At 32.2% G+C, this 21,496-nt stretch overlaps 1 protein-coding gene and 1 long non-coding RNA gene across 3 annotated transcripts; one reads left to right on the forward strand and one right to left on the reverse strand.

Moving 5' to 3' along the window:
• Window positions 1-9,280: 9,280 nt before the first annotated feature.
• LOC103487262 (probable serine/threonine-protein kinase PBL26) lies at window positions 9,281-15,287 on the reverse strand. 2 transcript variants are annotated; one of them, XM_008445527.3, is made up of 6 exons: window positions 15,173-15,287; window positions 14,580-14,779; window positions 12,736-12,920; window positions 11,984-12,173; window positions 10,782-11,173; window positions 9,281-10,237 (listed from the first exon to the last, which is right to left on the reverse strand). In XM_008445527.3, exons 2-6 carry the CDS (start codon window positions 14,719-14,721, stop codon window positions 9,449-9,451), a joined length of 1,698 nt encoding a protein of 565 aa, XP_008443749.2. In that variant the 5' UTR covers window positions 14,722-14,779; window positions 15,173-15,287; the 3' UTR covers window positions 9,281-9,448. The 2 variants fall into 2 exon arrangements, with proteins under 2 accessions (XP_008443749.2, XP_008443748.2); XM_008445526.3 differs by lacking the exon at window positions 15,173-15,287 and adding an exon at window positions 15,066-15,082.
• LOC127144502 (uncharacterized) lies at window positions 9,611-11,363 on the forward strand. The gene is made up of 3 exons (XR_007816239.1): window positions 9,611-9,756; window positions 9,907-10,305; window positions 10,820-11,363. It is a non-coding gene; the product is annotated as an uncharacterized LOC127144502 (long non-coding RNA).
• Window positions 15,288-21,496: the final 6,209 nt, after the last annotated feature.

Consider the following 21,496-nt stretch of genomic DNA (forward strand, 5'->3'; position numbering starts at 1 on the left):
TTCGCATTACTCTCATGGTGAGATTCACACTTAGTATACAATCGTTGTTCTAATGATATTGAGGCAACTCTAAAGTCTTTGTAGTCTCAGTTGTTTAATTCTTCGACAAATTCCTCCGTGTGGACAATAGAGCCTATCTAATATCCCCATGCTTAAAGCTACCCTTTATTGTAGCTTTTTTCTCTCTCTCTCTCTAGGGTCTTAATCCTGAGGGTCGGGGATGCCATTCTCCATCCCCATTCCCGCTTCCCATTTCATTCCCCATGGGGAATTTTTCCTAATTAGTTTTTCTTTCAAAGAACTAGCCAATTAATTTAAATCATTAATGTGCACAAATTCTAATTAAATTATTAACTCTATTATTAAGCCGTTATCTTAGGGTTAGTTCTACATGACATTTGATTTTAAAAATAAATTGCTAAAATAATCAACTTTTTTAATAAAAAGAAATAAATTAATTCAAATTATTCTTTTTTTTTAAAGGAAATTAATTAAAATTATTCACATGTGGTTTAAATTTAAATATTCAATGTAATCATATTCATTATCTTAACAAAAAAACAAGCGAACTTAAAATGTAAGATTTATATAATAATAATAACATAGCATAGAATAACTATACTAAATAAATAAATAGAAGCTAACGAGGGTGGAGGTGGGGTCAGGGATGGAGAATGCATTCCCCGTCCTAGTTTATCTCATGAAGATTTATCCCACGCTTTCTATCTAATTGGTTAATCCTCGAGAATACCTATGGGGCGTAGTCCCAGTGAAGAAATTTGACATCTCTATCTTTGATAGACACTTAAACGACCAAATGCCACACCAATTCCATCACCCTTCCCAAAAATCTCTTGCGTTGAGTTTCTAAGGATTTTTGATAGAACTTCTATTTGTCAATCTCAACTAGTGTTTTAAAGTGGGATTCACCCAATTGTTTTGCTGATAACTGTTTGTTTTCTCTGGACTCAATTAGGTAAACTATATTTTATTCTTCATAATGTGTCATTGATTCAAGATTATTGTGTGTAAAATGCTTCTTATGAATCTCTTCATTATGCGCTCAGATATTATCATTGCATGCAAAATGCTCCCAATGTCTCTATTCATCACATACTCCTAAGCCCTTTTCGTGTACAAGTTTTACTATTGCTTGTCCAAGTGTAAGTGAAACAATAGGTTTATCTAGGTGATCCAGAGTCGAACACAAGGAATTGATATCAAAGCTTAGACTAAGGTTCACTAGGCGTTTAAGTATTGTAAAAGAATAAACTATACAGTGTAAATAAGTGTAAGTTTAAACTATATCTACTTATCTACACTAGAGAATCTGTAAAGGGAGATTAAGATGGATGCAAGATAAAATTGTGAACTAACTTGCATAAAAGAAAGAGGTAAAGGATAATCCATGCATTGCTAGGCGATTAAGCAATCAAAGACCCTTGATGTGATATAATTTAGTTAACGTGCTTGTGATTAAGATGCACTCCTCTCAGAGTCGTTAAACGTCATACTGTTGGATTTTATGTTCTAAAACTCATAGATAATAAATATAATTCACTGACCCTTATTAATAAAATGTTATTATTATAATTTCAATAAGTGTTATTAATTATATTATTAGTTTTATCTTAATAACCTAGATCCAAACTAACATCCTAAGTTGTTTGATAAGTCTTTGAATAGTATGTAGAGATATACAGCGATCAATGTTCGAGTATATCTTAAAGGGTCTATAGTATGGGGATAAGACTGAGTACTAGGATAAGGTACCTGGTAACACTATGGATATGATTCATTTTGTATTTGATACGAGCACAATGATCCAACGCATTCGTACGTGTAGGTGACATGTGAGTGAGGGTATCCTATGTAATGCGTTTGCATAAGACCGAACCACGAAATAATAACGACTAGATGTAACTCTGTTAACTAGTCAGGTTTCTATTTCATTCAGATAACTTAGGTAACTTAGTCTTAATCTTGAGTATATTATGAACTCTTGTTCGCGAGAGATTGTCCTTTGATTTATACAGGTGAGAGTGACCAAATTACTGACTCAATTTGCTTATTATTTTAGGGATAAGACAGAGTAAGGAGTTGGAAACATAATCATATAAGATGGAATTCTCTTCTTCTCGACTTTAGGGTAACTAGATAAGTGTTCCTTTAAATGGTGTCTCTGAGAATTGAACAAAGGGTCTTACCCTCTTTATGGCACGAGAGAAGTTTCTGTTTAATGGTTGGACAAAAAACAGGTTGTTCATTAGAGGAGTATTGGTATTTAAGGACTAGACCTAGGGGTAAAATGATAATTTGACCAACCTGGTGTTACAAATACTTGTGATGGACTAACTTACTGGTATTGATCTATATCTGTGGACACAGAAATATATTTACAGTGAGAAGAGTTCAACTATTAGTCTTCATTGGAGTGTACAAACAGTTAATGAATATTGATTAATGTGGTTAATGAGTTTAGCCAATTAATCTGGTATCATTGTAGCTTCTGATCTTTAGGTCCATTAGGTCCCCTTCCTAGCTCGTAAAGGGTAATGAGATTTAATTATATTGGTTGTAATTTGAAATGTTCAAATTTACTTTTGGAATTAATATAATAATTTTTCTATGAATGAAGCGTTCATTTCTAAGAATGATGTAAATATTTGTTCGGCTAAGCATGAAAACAACTTATATGTATTAAGATCTAATGAAGAAAAAGGAGTTTTAAATCATGAGATGTTTAAAACTGTTAGCACTAAAAAATAAAAGACAAAGAATTTCTCCGAATAACAATACCTATCTTTGATATTTAAGATTATGTCACATTAATCTTGATCAGATCGAGAGATTGGTAAAAAATGAACTTTTAAATGAGTTAGAAGATGATTTATTACCTCTATATGAATCTTGTCTCGAAGGAAAAATCACTCAAAGACATTTTACTGGAAAAGGTTATAGAGCCAAAGAGCCTCTAGAACTTATACATTTATACCTTTGTGGTCCGATGGATGTAAAAAAAAAAGAGGATGTTTTGAATATTTCGTCTCTTTTATAGATGATTATTCAAGGTATGATTATTTATACTTAATGGAGCATAAGTTTGAAACTCTTGAAAAGTTCAAGGAGTATAAGGATGAAGTTCAAAATCTATTGAGTAGAAAGATTAAAATACTTCCATCTGATCGAGGTGGATAGTACATGGATTTGAGATTCCAAGATTATATGATAGAACATGGAATCCAATCCCAACTCTTAGAACCTAGTATACCTCAACAAAATGGTGTATCAGAAAAGAGAAATAGAACCTTGTTAGACATGGTTCGTTCAATGATGAGCTATGCTAAATTGTCTAGCTCGTTTTGGGGATATGCAATAGAGACTGTAGTTCATATCTTGAACAATGTTCTCTCGAAAAGTGTTTCTGAAACACCTTTTGAGTGGAGAGGACGTAAACCTAGTTTAAGTCACTTAGGATTATAGGGTTGTCTAACACACGTGTTAGTGACAAATCTCAAGAAGTTGGAACCTCATTCAAAGTTATGCTAATTTGTTGGTTACCCTAAAAAAATGAAAGGTGGTCAATTCTTCAATCCACAAGAAAACAGAGTGTTGGTATAAAAAAATACTACTTTCTTGAAAGAAGACCATATGAGAGATCATAAACTACGAAGAAAATTAGTATTATATGAATCTACTGATAAATCAATAAGGGTTGCTAAAGAAGCTGGTCCGTTATCAAGAGTTGATGAAACCAACACATTAGGTCAATCTCATCTTTCTCAATCATTGAGAATGCCTCGACATAGTGGAAAGATTGTATCACAACCTAACCGTTACTTGGGTTTAACTGAAACTCAGGTTGTCATACCAGATGATGGCGTTGAGGATTCATTGTCTTATAAACAGGCAAAGAATGATGTAGACAAGGACCAATGGGTCAAAGCCATGGACCTTGAAATGGATTCTATGTACTTCAATTCAGTGTGGGAGCTTGTAAATCTACCTAAAGGGGTAAAACCTATAGGGTGCAAATGAATCTATAAGAGAAAGAAAGATTCAGCTGAGAAGGTAAGACCATCAAAGCTAGGCTTGTAGCAAAAGGGTATACTAAAAGGGAAAAGGTAGATTATGAGAAAACTTTTTTCCATGTCGCTATGTTAAAGCCTATAATGATTCTCTTGTCCCTAGCCACATTTTATGATTATGAAATATGACAAATGAACGTCAAGACTGCTTTTCTGAATGACAATCTTGAAGAGAGTATCTTTATGTCTTAGCCCGAGGGATTCATAATCCATGGTCAAGAGCAAAAAGTTTGCAAGCTGAATCTATCCATTTATGGGTTGAAACAAGCATGCAGATCTTGGAACATTAGCTTTGATTTTGCAAGCAAATTCTACGGTTTTGACCAAAACGTTGATGAACCTTGTGTATACAAGCAAATCAATAAAAGTAAAGTAACTTTCTTAGTACTTTATGTGGACGATATCCTCCTCATTGGGAATGATATGGGATACCTAACTGATGCTAAAACTTGGTTGGAAGCCCAATTCCAAATGAAAGATTTGGGAGAGGCACAATATGTTCTTGGGATCCAAATCATAAGGGATCAATAAAAATAAAACGCTAGCACTATCTTAGGCAACCTATATCGATAAAATGTTGGTTCGATATTCGATTCAAAACTCTAAGAAGGGTTTATTACCTTTTAGGCATAGGGTTCACTTGTATAAGAAACAGTGTTCTAAGACACCTCAAGAAGTTGATGATATGAGATGTATTCCCTATGACTCAGCTGTGGGCAACTTAATATATGTTATGCTCTCCACTAGGCCAGACATTTGTTATGTAGTGGGAATGGTTAGTAGGTATTAGTCAAACTCAAGGTTAGACCATTGGATGACGGTTAAAATTATTCTAAGGTATCTTAGGAGAATGAAAGACTACATGCTTATGTATGGAGCTAAGGATTTGATCCTTACAAGATATACCGACTCTAATTTCCAAACAGATAAGAATTCTAGGAAATTCACGTTAGGATCAGTGTTCACCCTAAATGAGGGAGCTATGGTATGATGTAGCATCAAGCAAGGATGCATTGTAGACTCCACCATGGAGGTTGAATACTTCGTTGCTTATGAAGCAACAAAAGAAGCAGTTTGACAGTTTCTACATGATTTAGAAGTTGTTCCAAACATGAACTTGTTTAGCACTCTATATTGTGATAATAGTGGGACAGTAGCCAATTCTAAAGAACCCCACAACCAATAAACAAGGAAAACACATAGAGAGGAAGTATCACCTGATACGAGAGATTGTGCAACGAGAGGATGTGATCGTCACCAAGATCGCTTTGGAGCATAACATTGCTAATTCGTTTACGTAGACTCTCACGGCTAAAGTGTTCGAGGTTCATCTAAAAAGTCTAGGTCTGCGAGATATGTACATTAGGCAATCTAGGAAAATTGAGAGATGTGCAATGGGTATAAGGATACCTTAGTTTATTGCATTTGTATATATACGTTTTATGTAATATACTTGTACATTTTACCATTTTCATTGTTTGAGGATTACTTTATTATGTACATCCCATAGAGACTAGAGTTTTAGTCTAAGTGGGACTTTATTAGGTTTTATGTCCTAAAACTCGTAGATAGTAAATATAATCTATTGACCATTATTAATAAAGTGTTATTATTATAATTTCAATAAGTGTTATTGATGATATTATTAGTTTTGTCTTAGTAACGTAGTTCCAATAAATTAACATCCTAAGCTATTTGATAAGTCTTGAACAGTATGTAAAGACATACAGGGATCCATGTTTGAGATACATCTTAAAGGATTTATAGTACATGGATAAGGCTTGTTATCTTATCCTGGTAACACTATGGATACGACTCACTTTGTATTTGATACAAACGCAATGATCCAATGCATTCGTGTAGGTGACATGCGAGTGAGGGTATCCTATGCAATGAGTTTTCATAAGTCCAGATCACGAAATAGTAACCACTAGATGTAACAACGTTAATTAGTTAGGTTTTTATTTCATTAGGATGACTTAGGTAACTTAGTTTTAATCATGAGTATATTATGAACTCCTGTTCTTGAGGGATTGTCCTTTGATTTGTACGAGTGAGAGTGGTCAGATTATCGACTCAATATCCTTATCATTTTAGGGACAAGATCGAGTGGAGAGCTGGAAACATAGTCATATAAGATGAAATTCACTCATTCTCGACTTTAAAGTAAGTAGATAAGTGTTCCTTTAAATACTATCTTCGGGACTTGAACAAAAGGCCCTACCCTCTCTATGACACGAGAGGGGTTTTTGTTTAATGGTTGGACCATAAACAGGTTGTTCATTAGAGGAGCACTGGTATTTAGGAACTAGAAGTAACCTAGGGGTAAAACGGTAATTTAACCCATTTGCTGTTAGGAACACTTGTGAAGGACTAACTTACTAGTATTAGTCTATATTCGTGGACACAAAAATATATCGACAGTGAAAAGAGTTTAGTTGTGAGTCTTTTGTGGAGTGTACACACAATTAACAAATATTGATTAATGTGGTTAATAAGTTTAGCCAATTAATCTGATATCGATGTAGCTTCTGATCTGTAGGTCCATTAGGTCCCCTTCCTAACTCGTAAAGAGTTAGGAGATTTATTTGTATTGGTTGTAATTTGAAATGTTCAAATTTACTTTGGAATTAATATAATGTATGGTGATACATTATATTATAAAGTTTATATTTAAATTAAACTTTATTCTATAATTTAATTTTGGATATGATTCAAAATTAATTTATGAGAGAATAAAATATTTGGATGAGTTCAAATATTAATTTAATATGAATTAGATTCATATTAAAACTATAGGTTAAAATTTAATGTGGTTATGAGAGAAATTTATATTGGAATATGATTCAAATTTATATTAAATTAAATATAAGATATTTAATTTAGAAATTAATTAATTGGAGAATTAATTAATAGTTTAATTAAATTAATTAGATTAAAACCATAGTTTATGTGAGAGATATTCATTTAAATATGATTTAAATAAAATATTAATTAAATATGATTTAATTAATTATTTAATTTAAACTAATTAATTAATTCTTTTAATATCAAGATTAATTTAATAATAAGTTATTAAATTAATTGGGAACGTGAGTGGTTTTCCCACATTTTCAATTTTTCTTCAACTTCCCTCTTCTTTAAACAGAAAAAGAGGGAGGTATTGCATACCATCTTAAAATAGTTATGTGAGAACTTTGATACTGCAATTTTCTCTTAAAAAAATCTTCTCTCTAAAAATTTCCTTCCAATTTTGGTTCCCACAAAACAAAACCTTAACTCAGAGAATAGGGAGGTCTCCAAGTGGTGGTGCTCCAAACTTGGTGAATTGTAGATCCAAAGTCATCAACGAACGTAAATATTCTTCCTCTTCTCTATATGTTAACTTTTAGCATGCTTAGCCTTATAATAGAAATTAGTGTCTGTATATTTTTTGCCAATGCATTTGGTATTTTTAATTTCCCAATTAAATTGGGTTTATGGTCTCTGTTAGTTTTTCGCTGTGCAAGGGCTCTCATCCTTACACACATGGTCACCTTTCGGGATCCAAATGACCAAGATGCGTTAAGCAAGTTACATCTAGAACGCTTCACTTACAAGACATATAGAGCTTCACGTTTAAAGGTGACAATCTCACGATGCCTAATACCCACACTTGTTCTCTTTTCGAGATACAAATGATGGAAATTATCTCGCCGAGGTGGAGTTTGTCTCTAAACTCCTTGCGCACGTTAGCCATATGCCTACTACTTGCCCTCCCGGATAGTTAACGATATACACTGGCCAAGTGATGAAAATAGCTCAGCTAACGTGATAAGAAATATAATCTAACTTTCTTATCAAGAACTTATCATATGACTCAAACTTTAGATAGCACAAGATGAATGAACAGTAAAGAGATGAACGGATTGACGAGGTTTAAATATACATTGTATTAAGGAATATATGCCTTCGGCCACTATACAATATAAACAAATACAATGTAAAGAAATACAAAAATGAAAATAATATGAATGACATTACAAGTTAAGAGGAAGACGGGAATGAGATATTCTTCACTCAATCTTAAGCTTTCACTCGTTGACTAACTAGAAAGATGAAGAAAGACTTCACAAACGGTGGAAAGTCTTCCTTTCCACCACTCTCTATGGTCTAGCCATTCAAGCTGTGACACGGGTCCATTCAAACCCAGATTGAGCCAACTTTTCTTCATGGTGATGAAGTCCTTTATATAGGTAGATTTAGGGGGAAAATATAATCTTCTGAGTGTGTCAGCACCGAAAACTGCTCCTATGTTAAGTCAACTCCATCTACCACTTTTGTCTTCTAACAAACCTCTTCTCGCCTACTAATATGGCTTTCTCGCTTAGTCTTCGTGCGAGTTCCTCTACGATTCGCTAGCTTATTCTTTTTGTTTTTAATCTTGCGTTTAAATACTAAGGACATGGTGAAACAAGCATGAAAGCTTATGAAAAGTGTATTTTCAAATATTTATGAATTTACAACATAAGCTACGCGTTTTGACACATTTTTTATGCATTTTGGTCACATTATTCTATCTAAAAGACTATAATAATTTGTATTTCTACAAGTTATCAATGACATATTTATTTTTTTCCAAATCTATGCCTAACTTAATCGTTACAATCATAGTTCCTCAAGACTCATGAAGTAGTAGAGCAAAACTTCGCTCTTACCCTCAAATAGGTCGGCTGGCAAGCAAGAAAGAGTCAACAACTTAGATAATATACAACTCCAAATAAGAAGAATTGTCAACCGGTCTTATATTAAAAGATACATATATTTTTAGTATGACATTCTTGCACATGGAATATGGAGAGAAGCCACAGACTAACATAAACTTACTAGAAAAGTAAACTAACATGAAAAGTGGAATACATAAGGTGAAACACGTGAGGAAAGTGAGGCAACATGTGCATACGTCCATGGACACACACCCCATACAAGTATAACTATGACACTTCACTCGTATTGAGAGACTAGTATATAACAATACAAATTTAAAAAGTTATTCATAAATTTAATTATGAACTAATTAATGAAAACATAACTAAATTAATTAACACATATCTTGTATATAATGTAAAAAAAGTTTATATAATAAAAATTTAACTCGTTTTTTAGTTTTTTGATTGGGTTTAAAATGGGTATAAATTTTATGCGTATCGACATTTAATTATAAGATATAAATAGAAAAGAAAAAAAGAATTAAATGAAGAGTGAAATCTTTTTAAACACTCCAAAGCTACTAGTTAAAATAGTATTTTCCCTCGCGAGAAAATAAAAAATTGGAACATTATCCCTCTTTGGCGTTCTCCAAATTTCCCCTTAAATTTTTCTCAATCTTCGCCACCGTGTTCGGAGCCGTCCTCGGAATCGCTGCTGTAGTCGTTATGTGCTTCGTATTCTTCATCGCCAGTATGCGATTCCCTACTGCTGATATGCTCTAATGTAGAATCGTTACTATTTACAACATCGGAGGGTTCATTTTGCAGTTTGAACGATGAATCTCCTCCTCCTTCTGAATCTCTGATACTTTCAAGGCTGTCGATTCTTCTATTTTCGGATGCGTTGCTGCTTCTAGGTGAAGAGCTTCCATCGCTTGATGAAGAGCTATTTTTTCTAGTATGATTTGGAGCTGGTGGCTGTATGTCGTCTTTGAATACCACTCGTTTCTGTTCAGATTCTTTGTTTTTCTGTTTTTTCTTGCTTGACTTGATGTTTTCTTTTTCTCCTTCGTCTTCGTCATCTGAGGAGGTATCTGTTTCGTGGTTTCTTGCGCTTGTGAAATTTGCAGATGCGCCTTCTTTGTCCTTCCCGATCTTTCGAGATTCGGTATCGGAATCTGAAGATTCTGAAGAGGAATCATCGTCTCGATTCTCCTCCTCAGGTTCGGGTTCTGGTTCCGGCGGATAAGGGAGTGGACGAAGATTCTCGTCTGGAACTGTGGAAAGGAAACTGAGAGCTGTCATGACGTCGCCGATCAGAGGACGGACTTCTGCTTCCTCTTGTAGACACATGGCGGCGACGGCCACGGCCTGATTCAGATCTTTCTCCGGGAACAACCGCCCAAGGAGTGGATCGGCCAGGTCTGGAAATCTCTTTGGATCTCGGAAAAATGGTTGTGCCTGTTACGTAGCCATGGCTTCAAATAGGTCAATTCTAGGGCAAAACATAAGGATAATACCTCTATATTGTGAGTTCATTTTTTGTTTTTATAGATAACAAAATCTCACTAATAACTTTAAATGATTAAAAGTAGCTCACATATCCACCATTTGAAAGTAGGAATTTATACTATGCAATTCTTTAGAAAGTTTCTTTGTTTGATAATGATTAAAATTTCAATTTTATAGTTACAAAAATTATGCTTGCTTCTTTGCCCGTTCTTGAGAGTGCATTTCTGTCAAATTTAAATTGAAAGTTCTATAGATTTCAAAATTTGGCTTAGATTTTTAAATTGGTATATAGAAACACACAAGTCAATTCAGTGTTAATAAACTGAATCTCTCGGAACAGAAAGTAAACATGAAATAATTATGAAACATATCTTAAAAAGCAAAAGGTAAAAGATTTTTAAAACTGGTCCTATGATTTCCATGAAACTAAACAAACTTTAAATTCTAAAACACATTACGAATTGGAAAAAAAAAAAAAAAAAAAAGAACATACCCAAGTAACAAGATTCTGCTCGTTGTTTGGCTTTGTAGTGTCAATGGCTTTTCTTCCAGTAATGAGTTCGAGCATAACAACTCCAAAGCTGTAAATATCAGACTTGGAAGTGAGCTGACCACCTCTTGTGTATTCAGGAGCAGAGTAGCCGTAGGTCCCCATGACCCTTGACGGCAATGGCGACTTATCACCACCGGGGCCAAGCTTCGCTAGCCCGAAATCAGAAAGCTTTGGATTGAAATCTTCATCAAGCAAGATGTTTGATGACTTCAAGTCTCTAAATATTATGGGAGGATCCGCCTGATCATGCAGGTATTCCAATCCTTTTGCAACTCCTGACGCCACCTTTATACGAACAAACCAATCCATTGGCTTTCGATCCTCTTTTATGGCTGTCAATATTGAAGCATAGTTCGAGACATTTAATAATATATAAAATTTTAGACAGTAGTTTCTCAAACTAGCTGGAAACAAGAAAGCACATAAAAGAATGGAATATATGAACGTACAGACACAGTTCTAATGGGAATGATACTGTCCTAAGATTATTTTCTCTAAGCAATAGAATAGTTATTGAATCCATATTTCAGTTCCTAAATTTTAGAAAAAAAATACATATACTTTTAATGACAAGTACTAATGAAACATGTATTTCATACCTTATTTGAAATAATGTGGCAAACAAATAACAGGAGCTTGGGCAGACTAGATAGAGCGATGGAAAAGGGTTTGATGTATTACTTCAAAAAGAAAATATGTTGCATGAAATTCTTTATTTTCCTCTACTGCTCAATATTTTCTTATACACGGCCTGCTAAATCAATCCATCTACATTTATCTTAAGTTAAATTTCAAATTTAAAATTTAGTCCCCATGGTTCTGAGAACGTTAGAATTTAGTTATTATGGTTTATTTTTAGAATCCCCTATAGTTTGATCAAACCTTCGTAAATATTTCCTACGGTATGGCATTGAAGGATTTTATCAAATCATAGGGACTATTTATGAGGTTCTATCAAACTAGGGGACTGAGTTCTAATTTTTGAAACCATGGAGATTAAACTCTAACTTTCGTAGGAAGAAAATTTGTAATTTAACCAGACCATTCAATCATTTGGTGAATAACGTTCAACTGTTTGAAAATTTCAAATTCACTATAATGAGTTTAGAGAGTTGAATTTATAGTGGGAGTGTTGTACATACCAAAGAGACAATCTTCCAAAGAACCTCCTGGCATATATTCATACACCAAAATTCTTTGATCTCCATCTGCACAATATCCATTAAACTTGACAAGATTTGGATGCTTCAGAAGGCTCAATGCCTTAACCTCACCAAGGAACTCCTTGTTTCCTTGTAGCCCATTTCTATCGAGCTGCTTCACAGCCACCACCTTAACAAACACACAACGGAAACAATCTCTATGAAGATTTTCCCCCTTTCTTAGAATATTATAAATATAAGAAATGAACTTTAAATATGTTCAGTATCATTAATAACAGAATATTTAGGATCTGTTTGTGTATAATTGATAAAACACTTTTTTTTTTATTTGCTTATATACACAAACAGTTAAAATGTCTATCAAAACATACTCCTTTTTAAGTTATGTTTGATTAACATGTCAGTAATCAAATTAGACAGAATTTAATCGTCATGAATTGCCTTAGTAGTATAAAAAGGCCATGAATTTAATAAATGACTTTAGTTCAACTTGTTCAATCCATGATGGCGTTAGATGTATTTCCTTGAAACCTAATAACCCATCTAATCTAGTGGTTATAAGAGTGATAATTCCTAACATAGGATATAATATCTTTGAAGTTTTCTTTGACACTCAATAACAAAAGATTGGATAAATTTTTTCGTGAGATTAATTTAAATACATATAAGCTGGCTTGAATGCTACGAATATCGAAGAAAAAAAGATAAAAAGGTAGAATTTGGATAGTTACCTGGCCACTTGGTTGAAGGGTAGCCTTAAAGACCTTCCCAAACCCACCTTCACCCAAAAGACATTCCTGACGGAAATTCTTCGTAGCGGTGGCTAGCTCTCGGAAAGTGAAGTTCTGGGCATCTATTTTTTCACCTTCTTGTTTGTCCTTGATTTCCTCAGCAGGCTTTGATTTGGTGGTAACCTCTGTTAAAATGAAATAAAAAAAGATTGTTCAACTCAAGCCTGAATCTTCGAAACTGAATAAATGCTCACTTCCTTCATGCTAAAATTTATTTTTTAATTTCATGATCGTACATTATTCATATTCGATATCGTTTGAAAGTTTCCAAATTTTTGTAATTCGGGGTTTCCCCATGAAATGACACTTTTATCCATTTTCTTAGTTTTTTTTTTTTTTTATTTGGATAAATATATAATTCTATACCTTTAGGTTATATTCTAAATTTTATACTTTGAAAGTTTCAATTTATCTAATTTCTATTAATTTCTGGGTATATTAAAATTTACCTTTTCAATGGGTTATATTTTCAAATCCAAATGCAATGTAATTTTCTGAATATTTTTTTTTTGTTAACTGAGTTGGAAATGTTATATATTGTAATTTGATAGAATAAAGGGTAGGGGTAGGTTTTGGATAATTTAAGTTTCTAATAACCATTTTGTTTTGTATAATTATAATAAATAACAATTTTATGAATAATAATAAAGTGTTTAACTATAATTAAGATAATTGCTAGTATAACAAAGTTTAACACTTATGGTCTATGAGGATAGACCAATTTGCAATATGATCTAATATGATCTATCATTGATAGATCATGACACATTTTGTTATATTGGTAATTTTTTAAAATGTTGATATAGATACTAGTACCTTGCATCGAATTGCTATGTTTACAACTGTTTCTTTAGTTTTTGACTTTTGTGTTTGAAAATTAAGATTATAATCACTGCTTGTTCTAACATATTTCTTTTGTTATGTACGTTTTTCCAAAATATTGTATTTTGTTTTTGGAAATTAGTTAAAATCCAACTATTGTATCTAACAAAGTTGCAAATCATTATAAGACAGTATGAAATAGACTTAATTTAAAAAAAGAAAAAATAAAAGACAAAATAGTTAGCAAAGAGAATAGTAATTTAGATCAATCTTGCAAGGCAAGCAATAATTGAAAATATAGAAAATTAAATATAGGCAGATAAATCATAACCATTAATCCTTATATAAGTTGAATATTTGTTTATTAATCCTTATATAAGTTGAATATTTGTTTAGATTAACCAGATACTATCACATAAAATACAAATGCACTTATGGTTATATGGATAATCATTAATTTAAAAGGTTTAAAAAAATTGCTAATAGATCGCCTTAACTTATGTATACAAGCTATTTGCTTTGTCTTTTTGTTTTCTAATCCTTTTTTTCAATATCCAAGTCACATTCTAAAAGCAACATTATATTTGTTTGTTCGTAAAAATGACAAATTTTGTATCAATTTTTTTTTTCACTTCTATGGTTTTATTGTGAACACGAAAGTTGAATATTTCCATTATATTGTAATTTTTTTTACAAATAAAAAAATTAACAACAAAATAACATTAATTTAAATAATAATATCAACAATAATCACGATAGCTTGTTTATTTACCCTAAAATGTGTATTTACTTGTTTAGGTTTTTGTTTTTATAATTTTTTTTATAAAGAAATATGCATCAACATCACAAACCTTACCATAGGCAGAAACATAATATATCATAAAAAATTGAGATGATGAAAGAAAAAATAAAATTGAGAGCATAAAAAGATTTGGAAAGGGAGTAGAGTGAGAAGAACAAACCAGGGGACTTAGGGGGCGGAGGAGGAGTACGGTGGCCGGAGGAAGAAGAGCCTGAATTGTCGTTATTGTTATTGTTATTATTATTCTTGTCGATCCCTTTCTTGCTCTTCTGAGACGAGAAACACGGAAAGCAACTCATCATTCTCTTTTTTTACATACACCCACTCTCTTTTCTTTTTCCTTCAATCCGATCCCACAATCTGGAAAAAAAAAACAATTTAAAAAATACAACAAACAACAACCATAAAAAAAGAAGAATAAAATAAAATCAAGAAGCAGATAATTTATGGAAGAAGACGAAGAATTTCATATAGAAAGGGAAAAAAAAATGGGGGAAAAGAAGAGCAATAATTAGAGGACGCTGGGTCCTCCAAGGTTATTGAAGGACCCGGCGAGAGGAGATGGGGAATGAATTTGAGGAATGAAACACCAACAACAAACTATGTGCGATTAATGAAGAGGAGGCCATGGGATTTTGGAACATACAATACTATCATTCTTTTTGGGGGAAAGAGAAATCGTAATTTTTTTAATTTTTTTTAGAAGTTTTTTAGGATGGAGAAATTTAGGGAGATTTCAATGGAATTCTTTACCCATTTTTCTTCTTTCCAATGGTACCACAGAAAAACGCGGCATTTTCATTTCTGTTTTTTTTTTCCTTCTGTTTTATCCCTTTTCTTTAACAGTTATAAAGGAATGAAGGTCGAATCGAACACACCGCACTTCCCGAATCACTCTCTTCAATTCAAACCCTTTCCATACAATGCTTTTACAATTTTATCCCAACTTTCTTACTTTTTATTTATTTTTAAATTTGTTTATATACGTATGTACTTTTCAATCAACCTTTTATAATTATAATTATAATTATTGCTCGGAACTTGTCTGAGTGGTATTGGCACGACTTTCATTTCTATAGACGACCTCCCGATTGATGTATTAAAAAATACGCAAAAATTAATGTTTAGTACAATATTATCATTAATATTTTTTTACATTTTTTTAAAACTATTATTGAAAATAAAGATGACTAACATTGTTTTGTGTGTTTTTTCCCCCTACAATTAGTTCTTCCATTCTAAGCATTCCCATGCAAGAAGATAATTCTTAATATATATCCCCAACTTAGTCTTACATTTTTTATATTTTATAATTTTATCATTTTTTTATTACTATGAGGGTCAAAAGTGGTTACACGTGAAGGATGTATTATTTCTTGTACGAGTGTGATCTAGATCCTCATAGATGTTCTTTTTTGTATAGGTGTGACCAAGACTAGAAATTTGATGTCATGATCTAACAATGGAGATATATTTGAGTAAATGATCATGTGTTATAATACTTTCTTGTATGCAAGCATAGTCTACACAATATATATAAAACATCACACCCTTATGTAATAGTGGAGATGATCCCTTTGCCCCACTACAACTGATAGTGGGTTACATGACCGAGGTATGTATACTTTTATTTGTTGGTGTGACTTTAGCAACCTCACAATCTAGAGATAGAGATATGTTTGGAGAGACAATCATATCTCTAACCTATTAAAATTTCATTATTTTTGTTTTTTTCTTTAAATCGTCACAACTAGTTAGATCAAACAATATAAATGATAGTATTTCATTGTTTATAAACTTTTAAACCTTTTTCATTAGTGTATAATATATAGTAACACACTCCTTTAAATATATTGCATGTGTTATTGACTAGTTAGCCTAAGTTGAAGATTCAGATTTTGCCAATTTGCTGCTTAATGCATATATGCACACACCCCCCTCAAATGTGAGGTGGTAGAGTAGAGATCAAGTTAACTAAGTGAAGCAAATTGCACGACAATACTTTTAAAAGGACAGCTGTTAGTTACTTTGTAATGGAGATGGAGAATAAGATGGTGTAACTTTGAAAAGATGATGACTGAGCATATTGACAATTGATATAGAAAACTGATAGAACACCAATAAGATGTGTTCTTATTCAATTAATATAGATCTCTCACTATTATAGAGAAGAATTGATGAATATCAATTCTGAGATGAAAATGTAGAAATTAACCAAGAACAAGTAAAATGCTACCATTTCTGCCTATCCTCTCTCTCAAGAAAAAATGCAGAAAAACTACACACAAAATTGATGTCCCCTTTCTTCTTTCACCAACTTCCCTATTTATAACTATCTAATTGTTTATATATTTAATTATTTTTATACCCCTACCTATACTAATCTAGGTATCTAACATTATCCGACCATTCAAAAACACATTATCCTCAATATGTGCTTACAAATATGATCACAAAATTGATTTTTTTTTTTATTAATTATCAACCATTCCTTATGATCTGCCTTCAAGTTTAAGAAAAAAATGTCACACCCTCTCTTGAACTACCTACTAGCTTAGTCCGAAAGACGTTGTGAAGCCGATGGACATCACTTTTCTCTAACGATATCTGTCAACTCTACTGAACTCTTGAACCTGATAAACCTGCTAATCTTGTATATAAACTATTTTACATGTAACACAACACAGCAGAACCTAGACCAATCATAGACATACATGAAGTGAAGCTCTAAAATAACCGATTTAGCAAGTAAACCTGATAGAGGCACTATAACAAAAAACATAACCAACAAAGGTTTACACAACCGCAACATCTAAAGCTTACACAAACTATAAAGTATCTATATCGTACAAAGACATATACAATATAACAAAACAGGCTCTATGTACAACTCCAACCACATACTGACAATCGATATGGGAGCTTTCGGCAAACTAAGGCAGTCTATCAGGCACTGGGAGCTCGATCTCTACCTGGAAAGTGGGAAAAACAGTTTTTAAGGGTAAACTATAAAGCTCAGTGAGTGACTCAGTTTAAAACTGTAAATTTAGAGATTAGAGCACGTGAAAACTTTACACATATAAATCTATTTAATCAAGTCGTAAATATAAACGTATAATAATAATAACAGCTTTCTCAAATACTTAGCATGTATGTCATTGAAATCTAGCAAGACATATCAAGTATATCAAAACATTTTAACTAACAAGACAAATCGACATTGTGTAGGACACGACCAGTACAACCAACGTTTACTAGCTCTACAATGTAATGAGGCCTGCCCAACACTCACGACAATATCATTGTTATGGAGTACACTCAACGTCGACAACAAAATCTAATCTATGTGCACACGGTACCATATAGCCTCAGACTCAATATTTCAGTCATGTAGTTAACAGAAATCTCAAGAAGTCATATGAAAACATTAAAACATGTCTGCTATCTTTATCTTTTGTAAAACTCAAGCTTACTCAGATTGCTCGTTGAGAACTTAAAATCTAAAAACAATACTTGCTTAAAATGATATTGTTTCAACTACTGTTCAGAAAAACAATAATAATGTGCTCATATATAAATTTCATCATAAAACTTAAGTTTGAAACTTATGCTTGAAACCATTCATAGAAATCATGTGGTATTCACAAAATCAGATTCAAACATAGAAACACAATAATAAATAACAATTTAGAAATCAGTTTTGAAATTCGTTTGTCACTCATAGCCTTAGGCTAGTTCCTTGGTGTGTAGACTCTGCTTATTTCCTCTTGGCCTGTCAACCAAACTAAAACCGGGAGTCAAAATCTTATATAGTCTTGTATATTCATATTTATTTAAGATGACGCACAAAAGATGACATTCAACAATTCCAAACTCAGACATAAAAGAATATTTCACCTATTTCCCCATAATTTTCCAAATTCAACAACTTAATTTCAAAAATTCATAACTTTTTGAATACTTCACCAAAATTAATGTACTTTATATCCAACTCTTCATTTTGAAATCGTCTACAAATTACTCAATACTTGAAGGAAAGAAAATAAGATTTCCAACAAATTGCTACAAAAATGGCCCGAAACTGAGGTAGTCCAAAATCGAGTCTTCTGCTAACCCCTGAACTGCTCCTGAAATTAAGCTTATTCCGGTCATTTTTGGCTCACGATTTCTTCATAATAGTTGTAAGAAATTTCATAAGCTTTTCAACCATACCTAATAGAGCTTCTAACTCCATTTGTACGATCTGGAAAACTTTAAAAACCACAGCTTCACGAATTTGCACACCAAACTTGTAACCTGAATGCCTTTTCACAAAACACCAATCTAACACCAGAATTTGCTCATGCTTTCTTCACAAAACTTGTTATAAATTGAATAAACATTCCAACAAAACAAACTTCACCTTTTAAATCCTCTTGAGCAGTGCAAACCAACTAAAAAACCAGAGGATGCCTGTATGAATTCAATCTATCTAGAAAATGACTTGAGCTTGTTGTTTCCTATCTTATTCAACCTCCAAACTATAAAATTTTGCTTCCAATCTTCTCAAATTCTCCCTCAACACAACTCTGAAGTTGAAAAATCCAAAAGAGATGAGAAATGGGAGAAGAAATATTTAGCGGTGGAGAAGAAGAGTGAAAAAATAGTTGCACCGAATGACCTTTATTCATTTCCTTCTTTTCCTCTTTCCTTTTCTTAATTCTTTTTTAAAAAAAAAACAAAAAAGTATAAAAATAATATATATAAAACTTATTTCCATTTCTCTTTTTCCTTTCTCTTCTTCTTCTTTCTCTTTTTCTCCTTTTCTTTTAAAAAAAAAACATACAAAATGATTAACAAAAAAACATTATCATTTTCTTCAACATCTTAAATTCAACTTTCTATATTATATGACAATAACAAAGAATCCAAAAAAGAATCTTGGGTTTACCAAATATGTTCCCCTTAGCTTCAAAAAACTCTTGGCTCCAATAAGGCCCATTGACTTCAGGCCATAGCGCAAAATAATCTTCCTTCAGTCCACAAATCAACTCAATTCTTCTCTCCCATTTTTAGAACTCACCACCCACTTCATCTACAAAACGATGGGCCTTAACTATTTTATTTAGAAGAGATAACCGTGGAAATGGCAAATTATTAGATTGCAAATTGAAAAATGGAAAAAAACGAAATTATTAAGATTTATAGCAAAACCGCCAACTTTCTCATTTTATTAATTATTTTTAACCCAATTATACCCCATGATATATGATAATCCATTATTTCAGATACAGGGTATTTGGATAGCTCAAAAAATGAGGTGGAATATTTAGGATTCACGAATATAGTGTATTTCGTAAACAACATTCAAATTTGGTAAACCTTAACAAAATCGGCTATTTTGTTGCTGAATAATATTGCACCAACGTCCCCTTAAAATAATGCCAATATTTTCTACCAGGTTTTTTGATCCTTTATAATTCAAACAATTTATTTGGATAATTCATAATATATATGTTTAATAACAATTTGAATTTAAATTGTAGGTACTTTCCCTCAAATAACGCCAAAGATAATTATAAGATTTTTGGATTCTTCATACGGATTCTTCATATTTCAAACAATTTATCAATAATTTATTGAATAATGCGTAATATATATTCTTAATACATATTTGAATTTAAATTTTACATCCTCCCCCTAAAATAATACCAATTACGATTATCCACATATTTTTGTTGATTTTTTTTTAAAAAAACTTTTATTCTTGTGCTAGTTGTATAGATTTTTTAAAAAATAAACGCAAATTATATATTATGTTTTTTTAACGTTAATATTCACGTTATTTGTTCAACGGTTCTCGTCGATTAATTTCAAACTTTTAATATTATTTGTCGAAGACCATAGTAGGAAAGTATCAATTTTTAGTGATGGCTTTACAATGAGTAAAGACTGCGTTGGATGGTAGATGGATTGAATTTTCTTGATATATTGATTATCGTGTTGTTGATGTATATGTTCCATTTTCATCGTTGTTATAAAGATTTGTAAACAGCATTCAAGGTAGACTTTTCTCATTCGGATTGTTGACGATAAGGATGTGTATTGGCTTGTCGAAATTTTTTGACAATGATTTACTGGTTGTTGTTGACTCTCTGCTGATACTGTTGGAAATACCTCATATTTGAACAGTGAAGTACCTATATCTCAAGATTCACATCATGAAACGGGGATTATTGACATTGATGCATTTGAATTGCCGTATGCTGGAATACCTGTTAGTGTGAGATTAATTTTTAGAAGTAAATCAGTATTGAAGAAATCTATTTATATGCTTGCTGTGAACAATAGCTTTGAACTAGTTACCATTATGTCTAATCGTACACCGTTTGATATTCGTTGTATAGATTCGTCTTGCCCTTGGTATTTACGCGCTTCTATATTAAAAAAAGTGATATATGGATAGTTCGTAAATTCATGAATACCCACCAGTGTGCTATTGACATTGTTAAAAATGATCACAGACAAGCAACATCTTGAATTGTTTCTGAGTATACAAAGTCATTTTTAAAATGAATGACAAGACTTCATATCATTCTTTTGATGTTATTAATTATATGAAGATTCATCATGGAGTGAATGTAAACTATGACAAGGCTTGGAGAGGATGTGAAATTGCATTGAATTCCATTAGGAGTACTCTAAAGGCCTCATATGCCATGTTGTCATCATTTTCTGATGCATTGATCTGAAACAACTCAGGCATACTAAACTACAAAAACATTGTGTTTTAAAACATAACACTTGGTCAATATGAAAATATACTGTAATTCTCATTTTTTTTATTTCACAGTTTTTTTAGGAATGTATACGACTGAAGAAGCAAACGACAAAGGTCAGTTTAAGTTTTATTTCATATCACTAGTTGCTTTAGTTAATGCTTGTAATTATTGTGTACCAGTTATTTTAGTGGATGGTTCAACCTTGAAGAACAAATACCTTGGGATGTTCATTTCTGCCTGCACTATTGATGACAATTCTCAAATTGTGCCATTAGCTTTTGTTGTTGATTTAGAGAACAACTTGTCATTTGCATGG

The sequence above is a fragment of the Cucumis melo genome, chromosome 2 (assembly GCF_025177605.1).
Source record: "Cucumis melo cultivar AY chromosome 2, USDA_Cmelo_AY_1.0, whole genome shotgun sequence".
Lineage (NCBI taxonomy): Eukaryota > Viridiplantae > Streptophyta > Magnoliopsida > Cucurbitales > Cucurbitaceae > Cucumis > Cucumis melo.

Bases quoted from the DNA above. Each gene is read 5' to 3' on its own strand.
- LOC103487262 (XM_008445527.3), bottom strand. From the start codon at position 14,721: ATGATGAGTTGCTTTCCGTGTTTCTCGTCTCAGAAGAGCAAGAAAGGG. The intron at 12,921-14,579 runs GTTTGTTCTTCT...TCATTTTAACAG, and splicing joins TCCGCCCCCTAAGTCCCCTG to AGGTTACCACCAAATCAAAG. The intron at 10,238-10,781 runs GTATGTTCTTTT...GCTACGTAACAG, and splicing joins AGCAGAATCTTGTTACTTGG to GCACAACCATTTTTCCGAGA.